This window comes from Panulirus ornatus, chromosome 29 (assembly GCF_036320965.1).
Source record: "Panulirus ornatus isolate Po-2019 chromosome 29, ASM3632096v1, whole genome shotgun sequence".
NCBI classification, from domain to species: Eukaryota; Metazoa; Arthropoda; class Malacostraca; order Decapoda; family Palinuridae; genus Panulirus; species Panulirus ornatus.
This window is the reverse complement of record NC_092252.1, coordinates 10,474,802-10,497,731: the sequence shown is the minus strand read 5'-3', so window position 1 is coordinate 10,497,731 and position 22,930 is coordinate 10,474,802. Positions and strand designations below refer to the sequence as shown.

Genomic DNA, 22,930 nt, shown 5'->3' with positions numbered 1-22,930 from the left:
AAATAAAATAATATATATATATATATATATATATATATATATATATATATATATATATATATATATATATATATATATATATATATATATAGATTAAGTAAAAGAAGCATTAACACACCAACAGTAAGGAGAGTATGACACACAACAAAGGTATTACGAAAAGAAACAGTAATGGAAATAAGCACAGACAGAGAAAAGACAAATGCATATTCTATCTTATTCTTTAATGAGGTCAAATATAAGACTATTCCCTCGGGTACCGTAACTGCAGTGACAGGTCACATCACAAGATCCACAAGTAGAGAGGCTGACACAATTAAACCCTTAATGGCTCAGGTATTGACTCATTAAGTAAAACACCAGTCCATCCCTTCCATAGGGAGCGCGAACATAAAATTCTCCGTACACTTTACGCCATCATCAAACACCGTGAATGACACGACACAAGCCAGTGGATACAGAAGGCTCATCACCACTCCGTGAAGGGTCGAGAGAAAATCCAGGATGGATTCACTGTGAAGTACAACACTGCCATCGAGACGGTCACACACTGATCCCTTGACAGTGACGCTGACACAAGAGCACAAGGATAGTCGGAGGTTCAATCACCCGGCCTACATTAGGCTGGCATGTTAGAATAAGAGGTTGTGTAAGAGAATTAATACAACTACATTTACACAACGATGTGTTGAATGATATATATATGTGACGGCATTGAAACTCCTGGCCTTTGTGTAAGGATATATTTTGTGAGTCAATAGATATATATCTGAACCAGAGGCATTATTTTTTTTTTTTCTTATCGATTTTCTTGTTTTCCTTACACTAAACATAATGCAGTACTAATACTTAAGTATTACAGAATATAATTGCTAATATTATCATATAAACCCAGGACCCCCTTTTAAAGGGTTCCTGCAGCTTTGAGGTAGCGCTACAATCAGTAGCAGGGAAATTATGGGCTCCCTTGGAATGAGTAGCTCCTCGACGAGACACAACAACCTTTCGTCCATTGACGGAAACACAACCTCGTCCAAGGTGACCTTGACTACTCGCGGTTGAACCCCGTGCCAGGCGGAGTTCGGTAACACCAACTAAAATCACAGAACATCTAAGGCTACAAAGGATACAAAGATACGTTTTCTTTCACATGTGTAACAGAAAACATGTGATAAAATCTAAGGATATAATGTCACGTCTTCCAAAAAAGACGTAGGTACTATAGGGTACTACATCTGGTGATGTCATAAGTGATCTTCTGTAGGATCAACCTGATGTAGGATGATCCTTCTGCTTTGCTATGACTGAAGGTCTTAAGCAGATCCTTCAGCGTGGCCACCGGTGGTGGTGGAGGTTCGCAAAACGCCCGAGGCCTTGGCTTGGGCGAAGGACACGGTCCTCGAAGGAGAATCAATCCCGCTGGTGTCCACGTACCCAGCGTTGTTGTACTTGTGGGACGATTCGTGGAAGGAGTCACCATAGTCGGGTCCGCGATAGTTGTGGTGCTGACGCCGACGACCATACGGGTATCTGTGGCTCCTGTTCCTGCTGTGCCACCTTCCGCGACGGTTTTGCGTCTGACGTCGGCCGTAGACTCGACGTTCCCAAGGAGTGCCATAGTCATAGAGTCCTCGCTTTTCGCGTCCCGTGCTTGGCGACTGTGTTACCTGCCTGACCGGGGTAGACATGGCCACGCTACCCTGTGAATTTCCTTCGCTCGCTGCTGGAGTCGGTGGCTGCCCGGAATCGACTCCATCTGTCGACAGATACGAAATTTTAGACATGAATTATTTCCTTTTGACTTACAGTGTGACGCTCCGTTCGCTCCGACACGAAGCATGACCCGGGGTATGATGTTTCCCCAATCATGCGGGAAGGCAGGAGACAGGGAGAAAAATCTACGGGATCGCAGGTGACTGTTAGAAAAAGCTGAGAACGGATCACCACCTCACCACCTTCCATCCCCTTCTTTATTCAACGTTCTTAAGCTCCTTTTCTCTCTTTCTCTGTCCACTTCGGCATTACGCAACTACTCCTAAGCCACCTTGGCTATGTAGACGCCGCTACCTCTAGGTACAAGTCAGTCACTAGGCTATGTAGACGCTGCTACCTCTAGGTACAAGTCGAGAGAAACATTTCTAACACCAAACCCAAATTTATTCTTATCACACTTCAATAAATAAGTAGGTCAGGATCACTAATACACATGTAACAACCAACAAACAATACATTGCAAGTAATAACAAAAATACAAATTATGATCTGAACACAAGATGGATGGACGTTATGACGGACGAGCCACCGAAACATTGATTCGCATCAAAACTGAAATTCACTCATAAATAATGCTCTCTTTCCGTCTACAGATAATGCCTATACCTTTGACCTTCGATTTAATAAATGATCGAGGAAAGATGATGAATATAATGAGCGCAATACAACCTGATTATATAGAGAAACGAGTGCGCACGTCGGGCAGGCAAATCTACGTTTCAGAAATTTAGCTCTCGCTCCCAAAATCATTGTACTAGCATAACAAGCCCTTATTTATACAGAAAAGTAATAGCAATAATATTTATAATACTTTAATAATAATTCATACAACAAAGATAATGTCAGTGACGTGATAAAACAACAGATTTGCACCATTCCCCAAATCTACGAGAAAACTTAATGGTATGTTAAGGGAACCTACACACAAACAGGGCACTTTTTTGGGAGGTATATAAGAAAAAAGGAAATACATAACACGTCCCACACACTGCTGATTATTTCTGTCCCGTCCCGCACACTGCTTATACTTCTATACTGTGTTCCGTCCTCTGAATCTATATGTTTCGTCCCACATACTACTGAATCTTTCAGTCCTGTCCCCTACAATGCTGATCTTTCTGTCCCGTCCTACACACTGATGACTCTTTCTGTCTCATCCGCAACACTGCAGAATCTTTCTGTCCCGTCCCACACAGTTCTGAATCTTTCTGTCCCGTCTTACATACTATGGAATCTTTTTGTCCCGTCCTACATACTATCGAATCTTTTTCTCTCGTTCCACACACTACTCAATCATTCTGTCCCATCCCATCCACTCCTGAATCTTTGTCCCCTCCCACACTCTACTAAATCTTTCTGTTCTATCCCACAACCTACTGGATCTTTCTATCTTTCTGTCTCATCCCACACACTATTGAATCTTTCTATCCCGTCCCGTTTTCTGTTGATGTGTACTTAAAGTTGACAGTTATATCTGCTTTCCATGGTTGCCAGAACAGTCTCCTACCACCCGTTCATTACCACAGCTGACCCTCTTATCTGCTGTTGATCATCTACTGTTCATTGACACAAGGTTCTTATCTGCTGTCTCATCTGCTGCCATTGTTTACCTCAGACGTATTCTAAGCCACCGTTCCTGACACAACTAACTTACCTGTAGTTGTTTGAATACAATGACTCCCTTACATGTTCTTATCTACCACGGTTCTTTTACCTGTTGTTGTGGGTTACAACAGACAATCTACCTGTTTATATCTCTTTTTTTCCGTTTTCTTTACTGTTCTTGCTGCTTGCCACGGGTGTCCTGCTGCTGTTTAGCCACATCTGACTGTCCCACCTGTCGCCGTGGTGCACAGCAGCTGACTGTCTTTGCCTACTGTTGTCGTGTATCATACACTTGCTTCCTCACTTGCTGCCGTTCAGCTGACCATACCTGCGTGTTATTACCGCACCTGGCATGCCCCACAACTGTCTGAACCGCTGCTTTTCGTCCACAGTTTTCTTCCTCCGGCGTTTTCTAGTCAGTCTTCCCCGCTTCATAATGAATGTCAGAGCGACCGGTCTCCGGCGAAACCCACTCGCGACCGCATAGCGGACGGGGACCACGCCGGGCGTGGTGAAGTGCGCGGTGGCCCGTGCTGTGACCTGTGGGTACTATCGCTCACCTGAGGCAGGCAACGGGCGGAGCGGGGCAGGAGGGTGGTCATACGGTGGCGACTCAAGTGCGTGGTGGTGAGTTAGAGAAAGCGGAGGGAGGCAGGCAGCGGTGACCACCACCACCGCCAACACCACCCTGGACATCGTGGTGCAGAATGCAAGACTCAACTGAATCCCTGCCGCCTCCACCAACGTTATATACCTCCGGGTCGCCCATCGCCACAAGGGTAATCATCTCCCTCCTAGAATGAATGAATGACGCAGACGACAACTCGGGGGTGGGGATACCAGCCCCGGTTACCGCTAAGAGAGGGCGGGAGACAGCCACATTCGTGGAATTTTATGGTCGGCCTCAGGAAGCGGCAGCTGCGGCGTGACGTCCTCGACAGTAGAATGCGGGTTAGAGGATATGACGGAGGGCGCTGAGCGGGTGCTTAAACCATAACATCCTGCAGTGCCAAATTGGTCCGTCTTGGCCGAAAACGCCGACGGTGGACGCGGGTCGCCCGCGAGCGAAAAACACAGGAAGGAAGGCATGTCTTGTCCTGGGGTATGGTGAGAGGGGGAAAGTGTCCCGACCTGGGCATGGTTAGGTGGGGGAATTCTTGCCTTGTGGTATGGTGAGGCGGGGGGAAGTCCCGACCTGGGCATGGTTAGGGGGGAGGACGTCTTGTCCTGGGGTATAGGTGAAGGGGGAAGGAAGTCCCGACCTGGGGCATGGTTAGGGGGGAGGATGTCTTGTCCTGGGGTATAGGTGAAGGGGAAGCAAGTCCCGACCTGGGGCATGGTCAGGGGGGGGTGATGTCTTGTCAGAGATGTGACGCACCTTCCCCTCCCTCCCTGTCCCACACATATCACCCCACCCCCCTCCTCCGTTTACTTTAACAGCCACCCCCTTATCCTTATTTCCTCATTCACGGACAGGCGTCATAGCACGCCTGGAGCGTCATGTATATTTATGGCTCCGGGTTAGAAAGAGGCGCACGGGATCTTATACTCCCATTAGCAGGATGACTTGTGCAGCTGGAGCACCACACACAGAACTTCACGTGGTACACCCTAGTGCAGCAGGAGCACCACACACATTACATCTGGTACTCTAGTGCAGCTGGAGCACCACACACTGCACGTGGTACTCTAGCGCAGCTGGAGTACCATACACACTACATGTGGTACTCTTGTGCAGCTGTAGCACCACACACTGCACGTGGTACTCTAGTGCAGCTGGAGTACCATACACACTACATGTGGTACTCTTGTGCAGCTGGAGCACCACAGACTGCACTCGGTACTCTAGTGCAGCTGGAGCACCACACACTGCACGTGGTACTCTAGTGCAGCTGGAGTACCCATACACACTACATGTGGTACTCTTGTGCAGCTGGAGCACCACAGACTGCACTCGGTACTCTAGTGCAGCTGGAGCACCACACACTGCACGTGGTACTCTAGTGCAGCTGGAGTACCATACACAATACATGTGGTACTCTTGTGCAGCTGGAGCACCACAGACTGCACTCGGTACTCTAGTGCAGCTGGAGCACCACACACTGCACGTGGTACTCTAGTGCAGCTGGAGTACCATACACACTACATGTGGTACTCTTGTGCAGCTGGAGCACCACACACTGCACGTGGTACTCTAGTGCAGCTGGAGTACCCATACACACTACATGTGGTACTCTTGTGCAGCTGGAGCACCACAGACTGCACTCGGTACTCTAGTGCAGCTGGAGCATCACACACTGCACGTGGTACTCTTGTGCAGCTGGAGTACCATACACACTACATGTGGTACTCTTGTGCAGCTGGAGCACCACACACTGCACGTGGTACTCTAGTGCAGCTGGAGTACCATACACACTACATGTGGTACTCTTGTGCAGCTGGAGCACCAAAGACTGCACTCGGTACTCTAGTGCAGCTGGAGCACCACACACTGCACGTGGTAATCTAGTGCAGCTGGAGCACCACGCACACTGCACATGGTACTCTTGTGCAGCGGGAGCCACACACGCACTGCACGTGGTACTCTAGTAGAGCTGGAGCACCACACAAACACTACGCGTAGTACTCTAGTGTAGCTGGAGCACCACACACACTGCACATGGTACTCTCGTGCAGCTGGAGCACCACACACACACTGCACGCGGTACTCTAGTGCATACAGAGCACCACAGACATACACACACACACACGCACTGCACGTGGTACTCTAATGCAGCTGGAGCACCCCATACACTGCACGTGGTACTCATGCACCTTAGGGAAGGCATTCCGCGCCCCACCACGAGCTGACCTCCTCTTACAGGCGGTCACTTAACCTGCGACAGAGACCTAACACACACACACACACACACACACACCCACACACACACGCGCGCGCGCGCGCACACACACCCAAGCAGCAAGCGGCTGCCCCGAAGTCGAAACCCTCCGTTGTATATCGGCAGGTCTAGCGCTCCTCTCCACCTCGATACAGTATCACCCACCGCGGCCGCTAATGTGGCAACAGTGACACCTCGGAGGTCGTGGCGGATGTCCTCCATTACCCAGCTGGCACCGCATTATGTAACGCTTCACACAAAGGTCAGGAAACTCGCCTTTATTGCTGGGGCTTATCTCGGGGAGTTAACACCGCACACACACACACACCTCTCTCTCTCTCTCTCTCTCTCTCTCTCTCTCTCTCTCTCTCTCTCTCTCTCTCTCTCTCTCTCTCTCTCATGCGCGCCATCCATCGCCCCTGCCCTCACTACCTCGTTCGCGCTTCCATTACCTTCTAATAAGAATTCTCTGTAGTTTCCCCTCTCGCTGCCGAGTGAGGAGGTTCCAGGAGGTCTCTGCTTTATTACTGGCACCGCGCGTGGGCGTCTGGGTTCGATGTTGCACTCACAACGGGTTTGTGTGTGTGTGTGTGTGTGTGTGTGTGTGTGTGTGTGTGTGTGAGGGGGTAGGGGGAGAGGTGGTTGTGTGGGTTCGAAGGTCGACCTCACGTCCAGTGACTCACGAGTCCTTCGGGCATGACACTGGCTCCGTCGTTACCTCTGGTGGTAATGTTACTGGTGACGCGTTCATCATCACTTGTGGTTCCTGGTCTTCCCACGCCTCTCTCATCCAGACCCACTACGACATCATCGTCCGCGTGAAGATTGGCACCCAAGTCTTTGGTACACCAAATGGACTATCTATCAACTCTTAGAAATATGTATTCCACTCAATATACTTATAAAACATATGCTGAGATAAGCAAAATCTACTTATAAACTGACGCAGGGGGAGGGCGGCACAATGCAGAACCTGTGCCTCGCAGCCTTCACAACATGAGCGGCTGCGCTGTGGTTCTTGTTTCCAGGAGTTGGCGATTTGTCCAGTCGGCCAGGCATCCATGCAAGGTTACTGCTCCCAAGCCAGTTAAGGCCAGACACTCACTGTCATCTATCTATCACCCAAGCCAGTTAAGGCCAGACACTCACTGTCATCTATCTATCACCCAAGCCAGTTAAGGCCAGACACTCACTGTTATCAATCTATCACCCAAGCCAGTTAAGGCCAGACACTCTCTTCCGTCTATCGATCACCAGTCAGACCATGGGTTTGGTCTACCTCTAACGTCTCCCGGTTTTTGAAGCAACAATGCTCGTGGAGCCTCAGACGGTCGACGCAGTCGTCCACCTTATGACCCAGGTCAATACGTAAGAGAATATATTCCATTGCTGGTACATTACAAATATAACGACTGGAATCTTCATATACCGTTGACGCGACAGCCAATCGTACAACTGCGTTGTGTGTGTGTCTTGATGGTCGATAAATCCATTACCATACAACGGTTAAAAGATCCATGGATGGGTAGCAGATCCTCACTCCCCATGAAAATAAGCTAACTAGCCATGGGGGAGCTCTGGGTGGAGGTGAGGTAGGCGCCACCACCACCTCTTCGACTTTATAACAGCTCCACAGCTTTTAGAACACAAGCCAGGAGGGCTGCTGAGGTGAGCAGAAGAATATGCTGTTCTAGGGACGATCATCCTTATCACGAGAAAAAAAAAATAGATGAAATAACGCCTCTCAAACACACGGAGAAACGCACAAAATGTGAGGGATTGGTACCTCCCTAGCGCGCCTGCGTTCACTGATATGGCGCACTCAACGGGCAGGAACCGCACCAACAGGGAGCTTCCCAAGCGATGATCAACAGAGGCCCCGCCTTACCTGTACAGTGCAGGGGGGACTCAAGACACGGTAGAGGAAGTTGATAATCGCAGTTTCATCCACAGGTCCCAACAGACGTGGAAAATGGGCAGAAATGTAAAAATATGTAATGGATGACAGTCAATTTTACGCGTTTTATTTACCTCGTACCTTGAAATGAGATGTGTCCATGTGGCACTTCTCCACTGGTCATCTACTGTTACAAAATTCCAATAATGGTCTCTTCGCGCCTCAAAACCATTTGGAGCAGAAGGCTTTCACAGTAGTAAGACCCCTTGTGCCTTAAAAACCTCACTGTAGGTCCAGTAGTGACGAACTGTCTGACCTTATAAACATAATTTGTCAACCATAGTCCAACGTCTGACAGACCCATCATCTTCGGGGGCACTTCCCTCCTGCGTAGTAAGGTATACGCCTGGTGGCATCAGCCCTATGGCCGTGTAGCATTCATGGCGGCTGATGAAAGCGTCCGCAGCGAAGCTCTGGCACCCCCACTGGGCTATGAAGCCGGGCTATGAAGCTATGGTCCGCAAGGAGTTCTTGTTTATCTGTCTGCATCATCTAACACCATCCCACCACTCACATGCCGTTACACTACATACTTAAGATAACTTTTCCTTTTCTTACTTTACCAGGAGTGTGCCATGTGTCGTCTTTAGGATTCAGAAAGTCCTGTAAGCGGATTTCATATACATATATATATATATATATATATATATATATATATATATATATATATATATATATATATATATATATATATATATATATGTGTGTGTGTGTGTGTGTGTGTGTGTGTGTGTACGTCATTATCAAGTGGCTAAAAGCCGAGGACACGCTCCCCCTGCATTTGGTTATGATAGGCTACCTGCAGTCGTGTGAAGGTATCTAGATAACTCATCGGTCAACAGTCTAAATATCCCTTCTGGACAGGAGCTTCTTCATAATGGTAATTTTCACGCAAAAAAAAAAAAAAAATAGATAATGAGATAAATAAAATGATATACATAAGAATAATGAAATCTTTTATTTACCAGATCAAATCTTACTAAATAGCACTTGAACCAATGATTGAAGGCTCTACTGCATAAGCTTTATGCAGCCTCTCCTAATTTACGGCCGAGAATTCAACTGCAATGAGAAGCTTGTTTCTCTAACCAGACAGGATTTCCAAAGTCGAAATGAAGTCAGTAAAAATCCTTCTTCCTTTGGTATGATGTTCGGAATACCACTTTCATAACGTGAGTTCCCACATCTGGTCTGTGACACGTAGAACACGTAGACATGAATTCATACGGCTCCCTCACCATTTGCCATATTACGCCCGTGCTGTGAGCAAGCCAGACATAGGCTAGGCTACAGTGAACCTGTGGCTTCTTGGTAGCAGGTGTTCTTGCCCTATGTCGGCTAGAGTTAACCTGTGTGCTTCTTTGACAACAGTTGTTCTTGCCGTATGTCGAAGGGTCTCAGGTGTGGTATGTGGTGACGTAATTCCATCTATTGGGTGCTAGCGAACTCCGCCTGCTCGAGGTTACACTTTTAGCGAGGCTGTGTCACTTGGACTACGATCTCGTTGAAGAATGTCGCACTCCAACGGAGTCTTATCATTTCCCTGCTACGGAAAGTAACGATGCATCTGTGATGCTCCTGGAGAAGGGTATTCCGGAGCAACTATCAGTGAGATATTTCTAAGGGCTCCGACAGCCCAAAGCTGCGCTACTTCTAGTGGCATGGAAATGTAGACTCCTTTGGAGTACTTTGACGACCCCCGCACTCCAATGATACAGCCTTGCCATGGTGACTTTTCGCTTTGAGGTATGACCACGAGCAAGAATAGAACTGGAAAACACACACACACACACACACACACACACACACACACACACACATATATATATATATATATATATATATATATATATATATATATATATATATATATATATATATATATATATATATATATATATATATATATCTTTTTCTTTCATACTATTCGCCATTTCCCGCCTCAGCGAGGTAGCGTTAAGAACAGAGGACTGGGCCTCTGAGGGAATATCCTCACCCGGCCCCCTTCTCTGTTCCTTCCTTTGGAATATTAAGAAAAAAAAAATGAGAGGGGAAGATTTCCAGCCCCCCGCTCCCTTCCCTTTTAGTCGCCTTCTACGACATGCAGGGAATACGTGGGAGGTATTCTTTCTCCCCTATCCCCAGGGATTGTATATATATATATATATATATATATATATATATATATATATATATATATATATATATATATATATATATATATACTGCGGTAATGTCAATATATTTTGCGATTAGGATAAAAGATCTTTCATTGCTCCAGTATTTTTTTACTAAATATACATTGTCAGCCAAGGAATTATTGGCAGCACTATGTCATAACTATACCAAACTAATCATTCAGTTAACAGGGAGAGAGGGTTGTTCCCTTCTAATCACCAGTAACAGAAAGAGGGGCTGTTCCCTTCCAAGAGGGGACAAGCATCATATAGTTACAATTGCCATTAAGCTACACAATTAGGAGAGCCAGTTTTGTCGCTCCCGTGAAACATATTCATAGTGCATGGGTTGTTCACGATGACGTAACACTGCGTCTTGCAAGGAGGTTATCCACTCTCTTCGTGAGTTTAAGGGGGGTTAAAAATCACGGTTTTCTGAGTATAACATCATAACACTCATCTCATATTCTTTTTTTTATTATCATTATTAATCATGATCACAAGTTTAATCACCGTCGTGAAGGAGTGTAGTGGTACTTGAAGTGAGAGGGAGGGGTTACATCATTGTGCCCAAGGGATTAAATCATCATAACCTAAGCGGGTAAGAAGTTGATTAAGTTTGACTTAACAAAGCTATCAGTATAAATATCTTAAGAATACGAAACTACTGAGGAAGAGTACAACATAATACTAACATGAAACCTTTTGCCTCTCTTTCTACAGTTTAAGATAATGTGAATATCATATACGTTACTTCTGCTTATTACCATCACAATGTGAGCTACATGCAGTACATGAGTGCATACTCGTCACCTTTACAAAAAGAATATCCTCTTTTCCCTATACTCTCCGTAATGTACAGAAATCCACCTGAAGTGAAGCAACTACAATCACCTTGCTGGATTCTGGAGAGAAATGATGGAACAGTGCTGGCCACACGACCCCTACACGAACCTTCAAAGCGTCAACGGTATCACATTAATGATCTTCCAGGTCTGGGTAGGAAGCGGGGGGAAAGTCGTCGACACTCTTTGACAACCTCAGCTCTCGATCATCATCAACACAACATGTTCAGCAGAACACACGGACACGTGAAGCAGGCATGCGTATACAGATCACTAAACCTACATCAACGTCAGTCGGCCGCAAGGGAGGCAGGCAAGCAAGCAAGCTAGCTCTCGTCAGAAGCTCTACCAATACATCGAGGACGAGGTAGAAGTTGTTGTTTTATTGTTTTTCTTAAGGCTGAAGATCACATAAGAGATGGGAGACAGAGAGAGAGAGAGAGAGACAGGGGCATTCCTGTGCCGTCGACTGACAGTTCAGTAAATAAACCTCAGCAACAAAATCATCTTATATTTTACGTGTAATTCCAACTCTCTACCACACAAAAGCCGACAGTCATTAAAGGTAAAACATACGCATATATTGCAGTTTTTTAGCAGTAAAGATACAGGTACTACAGTTCTGTGAGGTATCATTACACCTAATATCATAAATTATACATACATGCAAGGATGAGAATGAAACATCGTCCCTGGTAATGCTTCACACTCACCTTTTGCTAGTACTCAAAAGAGTCGAGTCTGCCGCTTCGAAGACTCAAAGCAAGTACCCGAAGAACCTTCAGATGACCGGATCGTCACAAGATCCATTGGGAGGCAAATCGGCTGTGTTAGAACACGTGGAGACTTGCCTAACTACAGTAATCAAGAGCTGCCTCTGGGCCTGGCATCCTTCCGAATCCTCTACTGTATTTCAGAAACGATTCTACATCTTGCGTTTCTGGGTTTTCTGACGCCTCTTCTGGTAACGATTCACGAACTTCTCGATCTTTTTCGGTGTGAGTCTCCGGTCGACGATTTCGGCGTAGTGCTCTGCTGCCCGGTGAGTCCCGTGCTTAATGGCGTACTCAGCGATCTCCCACTTCAGTATTTTGGACATCTTTTTCTTGATTTCGCGTCGACCTGTCTTGCTCTTTCTTCCCGAAGTGCTGGGTACATCGGGCTCGATGAGGGAGGAACGCACGTTGCCGTACGAGCGCGGGACGCCGGACGACCTCGATGTTCCGGTGATGGAAGAGGCCGATGAACCCACCGGGGTGCCGTACACCACGCCTGAGTTCGAGTTGTCAGAGGCGCTTGAGCCCAAGGCGGAGGAGGAACTGGTGGTCTGTGCGGTGCTGTAGGTGCTGCTGTAGTCGAAATCGGTCCTGTCTCGGTAAGGCCAGGAATCGTAGTAGCTGCCGTAGTCAGGGCCGTGGTAGTTGTGGTTATCCCTACGGCGGCCGTACGGGTCTCCCCCGCCACGCCGACGGCTCACGCCGCTGTAGCTACCACCTCCGCCCAGCATTATTTTCCGTTTCACGCGGCCGTTGTTAGCCTGGGTCTCCTTACTCACGTCCTCGTCCTCTTCAGAGTCCAGGTCGAGATCGTTCTCGTAATCGTCGTCTTCGTCGTCTTCGTCGTAGTCGCCGTTTTCCGTGGGGTCGCCGGGGTCTAAGTCGCCTTCAGGATGAAAATTGGTATCGGGACTGGGATAATCACTTGGGTCTACGAAGTCGCCAGAGGATGACCCTTCGTACTCCTGATGGTGAGACTGCAGGAGGCCCAGCAGGGGACCTGTAGCCATAGATTCTCGCCCTGAAGTGTCTTCGTCGCTCGTCCACTGATCAAGTGTTCTCGAAGTGTCATCTGGAGGTACATGGTTGGCATAAATGAAAATAGATCTTTACAACACGTCAAAGGGATCCCACTTCATCACAACAGAAGGATGGCAACAGAGGAAAGAATGACTTTTTAACTTGAATAAGTCTACAGATGCCGAGTTGGTTGGTTGTCTGGGCTTCAGACACATCAACAGCCACGGTTCTTATGGCCATCAACGTCAAGCAACAGCCAACAACCGGAAAATTCTGAACTTATTCAGGTGTCAAGCATAATTCTTAAAGTAACATGCACTCTCACTATGTATGAGGGCCATACTTCCAAGCCCACTGCACCTGTAAAATATATATATATATATATATATATATATATATATATATATATATATATATATATATATATATATATATATATATATATATATGATCATAGAAGAGATACAATTATTAAACGAGATTCAGTTATCTTACAATAATTAGTTACCTCAGCTCGATCTAATCATGATTAAAACGGGAAACGAGTAAAACGTAGTTAATTACGAAAAACGAAAGAAGAAATAGACATAGAAATTAATGATGTACATTATAACTATCTTGTTGAAAAAATAAAGAAAGCTTTGAATCACAAACAGCAAAAGGAAACGAAGAAGGGTATCAAGAGGGAAAAGAAAATAAATCAGTGCAGCAAATACAATAGTTTGGGGTCGCCATTCTCTCTTAGATGGTCTATCACGGGGTAACTTCTATAAACCAAATCTAAGCCTGTCTTAGACGTAATTCACCTCACCTCATGTGTTATATATGAGAATGAGACAAAGATTTTCAAGAAACAGAGCGCGAGTAGTCTTTATATTCTTAAGAAAATGAAACAACATGAAATATCAATATGTTGAATACATAGTTTGCTTTTGTGTAATTGGGTTTTGAACATATCGAGCAAATCGTTCATAACATAACATCGTCCAAGATGCGTAGTTGTGTCGTACTGAACTTAAAAAGAAATTCGGGCAATTCCTTTCTTATCGTAAACGCTATCCTTGTAAGTTTCCTGATCTTCAATAACTTAGAAAAAAAAACTTTTAAACAGAAATTTTATCAAATCAGACACGAAAACCTGACGCTGGGACAATTAAGAAATATGATGACATGTTGAACATCTTTGACCCCAAAAATCCTCCTAAACCGCTCTGGAATAATATACGGTTATGTATATGATACATAACAGCCATAGTCTTAGATATCTAACTATATTTTATTTTATTTTCAAGATAAAAACTGTTGACTCGTATAAAAAGATTAAAACGCGAACAGAATATATATCATTGGTATACTTCATGATATCACAAGCCACGCTGTTACACTTCATGATATCACAAGCCACGCTGTTATACTTCATGATATCACAAGCCACGCTGTTATACTTCATGATATCACAAGCCACGCTGTTATACTTCATGATATCACAAGCCACGCTGTTATACTTCATGATATCACAAGCCACGCTGTTATACTTCATGATATCACAAGCCACGCTGTTATACTTCATGATATCACAAGCCACGCTGTTATACTTCATGATATCACAAGCCACGCTGTTATACTTCATGATATCACAAGCCACGCTGTTATACTTCATGATATCACAAGCCACGCTGTTATACTTCATGATATCACAAGCCACGCTGTTATACTTCATGATATCACAAGCCACGCTGTTATACTTCATGATATCACAAGCCACGCTGTTACACTTCATGATATCACAAGCCACGCTGTTATACTTCATGATATCACAAGCCACGCTGTTATACTTCATGAAATGATAAGCAAATTATGAAATGTTTATTCACAGGCGTCGTGAGATGTGTCACATAAAGAATACACCCGTCAATAGCAGAGTCTTCAGAAGCAAAGACACTTACGTCTCTCACTGTAACATTAAATCTAATCAACGTGCTTGAGATGATAAGTGAATGCAAGGCCAGGCCTTGAATGAAAAGAAAAAAGAAGCCTAAAAAGATAGAAAAGTGGAGAAGGAAGAAACTAAACAGTCATGAGTTTTAGAGGAAATGAAAACCGCGTTTTCTTTTTTCTTTCTTTTTACAAGAGATAATACTAAGTGGTCATTAATTTCAAGGTTTAGCAGTGAAGTAAAAAGAAGCGACATCAGAACGGTCCACCTCCAGCTGCCAACGGCAACAGAATAATCATGGAATGCAGTAACTTGTCGAGTGATATTTGGTTGCAGCTAATTGCAGGGTCGCACAGGCAGCCAGTTCTCGGGTGCAAGAACCCTAGTAATATCTATGAGAGTTGGGGGCGGGGAAAAGAGGACCCAAAACTAACGATGTACCACAAGTGGATCAAATCTGGGGGGTCAGACCGCGGGAGTTGGTAGCTGGGTTAGTTTAAACTTGACTAACTCATGAAGAAGAGTCACAACAACCTTCCAAGATTATATATATATATATATATATATATATATATATATATATATATATATATATATATATATATATATATATATATATATATATATATATATATATATGAGAGAGAGAGAGCAGTAGTATTCCTTACAAGGACGAGATAGCCCTTAGTACAATCGGAGCACCTGTCACTCAGAGGAGATAAACCGTACACATCTGCTCAGGCTTCCCAATCATTCTGAAGAGACCGAATAAGTAAGTAATCTCTGCCATATGTGGGGGTTTCTGAAATAAGTTAGATGTTGCAGTTAGATCAAGGATATCTACGGTATTAAGTAGTGGAAGCACAAGAGCCGTCAAAGGAGCAAAGTTATGAGGGGGGAGGGATAGAAAAAGGAAATAAATAAAGGGAAACTGGGTTTTAAAGGCACAGAAACGAACTAGGCTCCCCCGCTGGGAAAATCCCGTCCAAATCCGCGATTACAGAGACGACGAGACGAGACGAGACGAGACGTAAATGGAGCATAAAGATTTGCAGAGAATTATAAAGAGATGGAGAGATGCGGTGCTGCCTCGCGCATGGCATGTGCGCAATGATTTCTGGATGAATGCGAGTAGGAGGAAAGAGAGTTTTTCCCCCTGTCCAATATACCGGGTCCCTTGACCAACGGGCTTATGACCGGGGATATATGAACGACGAACTAGAGGGAGACATCGTCTGAGGGAAATGTCAATGCCTCCATATAATCTCTGGTTTGTGATCAACAGAGACAGAAGCATCGCCTGAGGAGAAGCAATAATTTTCTCAAAGGCATGCAAAACAAGGAGCTCCTTAGGTCAATCCACTTAGCATGAATGAAGTGCTCATGTTGACGTTTGGAGAGGGAAGCTGGAAGGAGGATGTGCTGTTAATGAGGAGACATCCATAAGAGTGGGCCAGTGAACTGATCCAAGATGAGACTGTACCGTGAGTGACTTGAGGTGAGAGACAGAACCAGACTGTTGGAAGAGTAGTCGTAACGGTGTGGAATATGCGAAGGGTGGATGCTAATCTGTTTCACATTAGTGAGAACGGAAAATATAATTGATTCAACCCCCTACCACCATCTACGTGGGAGGATTCTAACTATTCTCTATGATGTACATTGAAATGTCCTATGCAGAGGACCCTCACCCGGCCTAAGGGAGAGAAAGGATGGTACGGGATATTCTGGCAGGAATTGAGACAAAGAAATTCATACAAATAATAATGGAGTCGGGAGAGCAGTAGGTGAAAGAGAGGAAAAGAGCGGTAGCTGGGAGATTGAGACCAGATGACATCACACAAGTCTGGACGCTCAAGGTGTGCGAGGTGTTCATGTTCAAGCATAAAACTTCTGCTCTGAAGCGGAACCGTGAACGATGGTTGACGATGAGAGTAGGAGCACTGGAAGCATCATTAGAAAGTTGAGTCTCCGAAAGGAGAGGAACATTAGCAGCGATCACTAGCCAGTTGGTATTAAACAAAGAGAAAGGTATAACATGTAAGACCACGAAGAACAGTGAAGATGAACGGTAATCGTCATGTCCTCGCTCCCATTCACAGCAAACACAGGCATGATTTCTGGGTTTCATCGTAATCCACATCGGAGAGCGAGGCCAAAAGCTTGCTGGGGCCTTTCATGGTTGTAATCGAAGGTCTATACTACGAAGGAGGCAGAGGAAGAGATAGATGATGAGAATGGAGGGTAAAAATGAGTAGGATCTATGCATGGTACGTACGTATATGGCTATAGATGAAGCTAGACTGGGAGTAAAGACCAACGATCAGAGTACACACAGTCTGTAAAATGGTTCTAGGTACGACTCCAACACCCCTGCGAAGGGAGTAAGACTCTCTTTTCCTATCTGGTCAAAACCTTAACCCTCCAGGTTAGGTCATGGTGAATGGAGTCACAGTCATTTCCCTGGTGATACGCTGGTTATATTCGAAGGCTCCTGGAACATGAATATCCATTTCTCACCTTCTTTCATTACCGTTAGTTCCAGATGAGAAACGCCTGTGCAGGGCTGCAACTCTTGTGATGAAAGAATAAATCGCGCGTCCATGGATTACTCGTGAGAGAGACTGGAATCAACATTGTCTTCAACCTGTTGCCAGAGTCCTGCCATACGAATATATGCCGTCCTGTGGCAAATATTTGAGACAGCAATTAAGTTCGTGGATAAGGATATAGTCGGCAAGCTCTTCGCGTCCCACAGAAGGCAAGAGCTACAATATGCTTCTCAAAGTCTGGTCACCAAACCTAGAGCTGATAATGAAGCTAACAGAGAAAGTCCAGAGGAAGGTAACAAAGATGACACCCAGAACCAAGCGAGACGAGTTAGAGGGAAGAGCTAGAGACCTTATATTCCCCAGTCACGGATGACAGAAGACTCAAGGGTGACCTTATCACAGCCTTCAAAGCTCGAAAACAACACTGATGACGCAGACAGTGAAAAGTTCTTCGAAAGGATGAAAGGACAGAACAACCAGGGGAGATAACATGAAGATGAGCGAGGAACTAATCAAAAAGAGAAGCATGCAAAGAAGTCATTTCACGGTGCAACACTGGTGAATGAATGGAATAAACTGAATTACGAAACTGTAGGTATATACAGGGCGCATGCAAAAGTTCATAGTCTGTATGCTACTGGAGAAGGTTTGAGAGACGAGGCCCCACGAGCGTGAAACTCCCTCACTGTACAGTACAAATAGATAGTTATAAACAGATGTCACACACACACACACACACACACACACACACACACACACACACACACACACACACGTGGGGGCCCTACGAGAGTGTAAAAATCCCTCCAAGCATAATACAATAAGGTAATTACAAATTAGCAAATACACAATTGGACTGAAGTCACCACTGGCCCTAGACTCGTGGATGCTCTTCATGATCTATGTGAAACGACTTAAACTAAAACAACTGGACTCATACCTGAATATATCTGCAGATAAGGCCATGGCCATGAGGGAAGTACTAAGGACGACATCAGCTTTTTTTACAAGGGGGACCTAAACAACAAGGATGGTTCGTTACGTGGCCGATGATCCGAGTCAAACGGAGAGAATGCCGAGTAATGTGGCTAGAACACGGTGCATGGTGGCCTCGGTACGAACCTCCACCCTTAGGGGAAACTGTAGGCGAGACGAAATGTCTGCTGACGACTAGAGAGAAGCCTCGCATTACAGTGCATGGGTAAGAAAATCTTCAGCAAACTGTACACATCCTTACTTAGGCCTAAAAAAAAAAAAAATATGCTTCTCAGGTTTGGTGACACCACGTAAAGAAGCACACACACACACACACACACACACACACACACACACACACACACACACACAAAAGGACTGGGAAAGAGGAGGGCAAGGAAGATGGTACCAGAATTAAGAGGGGTGAGTGAGTTACAGTGAGATTGGGACGAGAGATGAGTAAAGGGTGACCTGATCATACTACTTTAAATTCAGTAAGATCAAACCAAAAGTGAAAAGTTCTTCGAGTGATAGAGAGGCTATAAAATGAAATTACAGGAGACATTCGTTAGGAAGAAGATGTATAGAAATGCTGTTGCATCAGCAGTGGATGACTGGAATGAGGTGCGTTAAGAAGGTGTAAATGCGGACGGTAAACATAGATCAGAAAGTTGCGAGATGACAGAGAAAGTTCAAGGAATGGTGCCCCAGGAGTGAAGCACTCCCTCCCAGCACAGTAAAAAAAAAAGGGGGGGGAGGTAATTACACATAAACATGTATGTGACTACCTTTCGTGATTACCTTTTCTGGATATAAGGGGGAGAGAGTTATACACTTGTGTCCTCCCCACCTCTTACCTTTGTACACATACCCTACGCATGCACTTCAGCTTACGCCAGGAACTCACTGATCGACCATTCTCAAAGGGCAGTTGGGCTGGATGTGACCCGGCTGCCCTAAATGGGATTCGAGCCAGCGTCCGTTAGATTGGTGGACTTCATCACTGACCACCGCACGCCAGTGTCTTCAGTATGGGAGTTACACCTTGGGTTTGACGGGTCATGTGATACACTGAATCTGTGTTTGTGGTGTGACAGAGATGGACAGATTCCAGAACACGAAGGAGAAAGTGTAACTCCTACATGCCTGGGAAGTTTAGTTTCAGATGGTTATACGTCTAATTAAGTAATACTTAATAGCGGGTTGGAAGGGCTGTTGTTTAATGCTTGTCAAGTCATTACTGTGTATGTGCTCAATGACACAACGGTTAACTCACTCTCATGTAGCAACTGGTTAATGCACTTAACCTTTCTAGCGACTGGTTTATGCGCTTATCCCATGTAGTGGCTGGTTTATGAACTCAACCTATGTAGCGACTGGTTCATGAGTTCACCCTACGTAGGGGCTGGTTTACAAACTCACCCTCTCGTAGCGATTCAATCATGCACTTAACCTATGTACCGAGTGGTTTGTGCACTCGCTGTATGGAGTGAGGGGCTTCAAGCACACACCCCATTTGGCGAATAGTTCATGCACTCACTCTGTCGGGTGAGAGTTCAAACACTCACCCTACGCACTGACTGGTTCACGCACTCACTCTCCTCTGGGAACCTGCGTCTTTAGCGAAAAGGTGAATTTGCGCAGCGGTCCTAACCTGCAGTAGTGCTGGCAACTTGAGAACAAAAGATTGGACTTCTCAGCCACAGTGAACCCGCCACTCACTGGGTTCATCCACGCGAGTGGACAAGCGACACTTCTGTTTGAAGTACCTTTTGTATATGTGCAGATGGAGTGGAGTCAGATCTCTGGTTGACTACTATCTCTTTGCCAGTCCTTATTCCTAGAACCAGGTGACAGTTAGAACTAGTTCACTCCCAGTGTCAGGTCATCTCAAGCATGTATTCTCCACTTGTACCAGGAAACACGTAGTCCTAGTGACCCCCTTTTCTCATGTCCCCACCACCACAGGTCGCAGCCAGAGTAGGCTTTAACGTGTACCAGGTCACAATCAGTGACTGGTCACACCAAATACCAGTGCGCTGCCGAGCAATCGACAGCACCAGGTCAAACTAGCCACCAGCGGCAGGCCAGAACCAGTAACAAGTCATTCCTAGGACCGATCAGTTCAGTACCCAGCGACGTGTCGTGACCCCCCTCCACCACCAGGTTACCAGCAGAGGCAGGGACCCGTCTGTGCATGAAGTCAGTCCCACTTCCACTACACTTCCTGAGCCACTCCTAACCTCACGTCACACCCACCCTCACCAGGTCACCTCAGCACCGAGCCACTTCAGAGGCCTTGTCAAGTCCATGGGAGAACGTGCGTCGGCGTCAGGTCACCGCAACGTTATATAATCCCCAGCATCAAGTCACCCCAATGCCTAGCCACCCCACCATCGACTCAGTCCCAGCCACCGCGCCGTCACCAAAAGAGGTCACGGCATCTCAGGGTCACCCTAACAACATAAGGTCACCCTCATCGGCATACAACTGTCAGCGTCAGGTCACTCTTAGCGCACCAGGTCACCCCCCTCAGAGTCATGAAGCGCGCCCTCCTGCGGGTCACGTCCGTCACCAGGTCGCTGGCTGGTATCATGAGGTGTGCACGGGGACGATCAGGTCAGCGGGTGTGTGTGTGTGTGTGTGTGTGTGTGTGTGTGTGTGTGTGTGTGTGTGTGTGTGTGGGAGGCAGGACGTGGACAATAAAAACCAGTGTGGGTGCCCGCAGGACATGGATCTCGGCTCACACGACCATCGGCAATAATACTTTCTGGCGTGTCATCGTATGAGCTTCTAAAGTACTACCTTTTTCCCGCCTTTCTTTTTTTTTTTTTTTTTAAAGGGGGAGAGGGAAGAGGAGGACGGGCGGTGGTCAAGCATCCTACATCCCTCTGGCCATCCTACAGCGAACATACGCAGATAATACCCTCCTCAACGGCGGTGGACAGGCATCATGAGCAAGGGATGGTAAGAGGGAGGGTGTTGATGGGGACGGCCCCCATGAGTGCCCCACTTCCGCGGCCGAGACCAGAGCTCAGTACATCTTCGCCTTCATCTGCTGACGTCTTCGTGATGTAGGTTTCCGGACTCGGCAGCGAGCTGTCGACACCACCACCACCAGCAGCAGTAGTCGACCATCCTCTTCCTCACGTTGAGTCCTCTCGGGGTCACTCTCGTCGACAGAATGCGTACATACAAAGTGCTAGATGGACCATTTTGTTTTTCAGACTCTCACTCGTGTATTATGATTCCTCGTGGAGCTAAGGTGTATCACTTTGAAGGTATGCGAGGACCTACCTAGTATTACAGACATCTGCGCTGTAGCGACGCTGAGGAACACGGCCGCGGCCGCCACGAGCTGCAATGCCAACATCATCACGCCAGCGACACCACTCAACTGAACCTCCAGCCTCATAACCAACTTTATATACCCGCTCCTCACCTCTGGCCCCTACATAAACATATGAGGCATTAACGCCTCTAGCAAGTCCCATACATTGTTCCGAACGTTATGGCATGGAGGAGGCGTTGTATGGGATAGTATACTACATGACTTAGGCCAGTTATGTGCTCAGGGGAGGAACGAAAACAATGATGGCACAGTTCCTCCTTTCGACGCAGCGGTCTCTCTTTCATCGTATGGTACAAAGCTGCAGCTGTATTGTCCTTCAAAAGGTCATTCTCATACACTGTAGACACAACTGCGGCGAGACGGAGGGATTAAAGAATTGGGTCAGCTACCAGAAGTCTTGTGCAGACAGGTCGTTCATTCATCGTGAGAATTTGGAGCAGTACAATCATCTATGGGTCCTACGCCGCCCCCCTGGGAGAGACCCCGTCCATGACTTCAGGAGTTCCGCTTTAACGAGAGTGTTCGTCGCTACTGACTGAAGTCTGACTGATAGCGACTGAAGTCTGGGCCTGATAGATGTGCTGCAGACAAAGAGTGATTTCCTTCTCGTTATCTTACGCCAAAACACCTAGGGGAGAAATGAGGAAGTTATGAGCAGTATAACAGAGCCCATTAGGTACCATCAGATCGTGATGTGGCGAAAGTGCTGCAAAGAATGTTTGTCAAACGTCAGCCAGTTATACAATCTATTACACAGACGTTAAGGCTTCCTCATTCTAGCTCTCTAAGTGTTTCGTAAACACTGGGTGCACTGCGTACACTAAACTCTTCTATAAAGTCCTTGCACGGATGAATACGTTATGAACAATGAACAAAGGTTTGGTCCCGTGAATATATTCGCAGGTACCCATCAAGAAAGGGGTCCTGGACATATTCCAGAATCTCATGCTGCTCTCAAGCTGCGTTACTTCCAGTAGCACACAGAGACGATGGACACTTTTGGAGTGACATGTTCTCTGACGAGACTGTAGTTTAGATGGTATAGCCTGGCCATAGGTTCTTCTTTAAGGATACCGCTTCTGA

At 46.1% G+C, this 22,930-nt stretch overlaps 2 protein-coding genes across 2 annotated transcripts; both read right to left on the bottom strand.

Annotated features, from left to right (window-relative positions):
• Window positions 1-728: 728 nt before the first annotated feature.
• LOC139758085 (uncharacterized) lies at window positions 729-4,108 on the bottom strand. Its single transcript, XM_071679167.1, has 2 exons — window positions 3,939-4,108; window positions 729-1,756 (listed from the first exon to the last, which is right to left on the bottom strand). Exons 1-2 carry the CDS (start codon window positions 4,072-4,074, stop codon window positions 1,314-1,316), a joined length of 579 nt encoding a protein of 192 aa, XP_071535268.1. The 5' UTR covers window positions 4,075-4,108; the 3' UTR covers window positions 729-1,313.
• Window positions 4,109-10,481: 6,373 nt separating this feature from the next.
• On the bottom strand, window positions 10,482-21,918 carry LOC139758084 (uncharacterized). The gene is made up of 2 exons (XM_071679166.1): window positions 21,793-21,918; window positions 10,482-13,084 (listed from the first exon to the last, which is right to left on the bottom strand). The coding sequence occupies exons 1-2, from the start codon at window positions 21,908-21,910 to the stop codon at window positions 12,162-12,164; spliced, it is 1,041 nt and encodes a 346-aa protein (XP_071535267.1). The 5' UTR covers window positions 21,911-21,918; the 3' UTR covers window positions 10,482-12,161.
• Window positions 21,919-22,930: the final 1,012 nt, after the last annotated feature.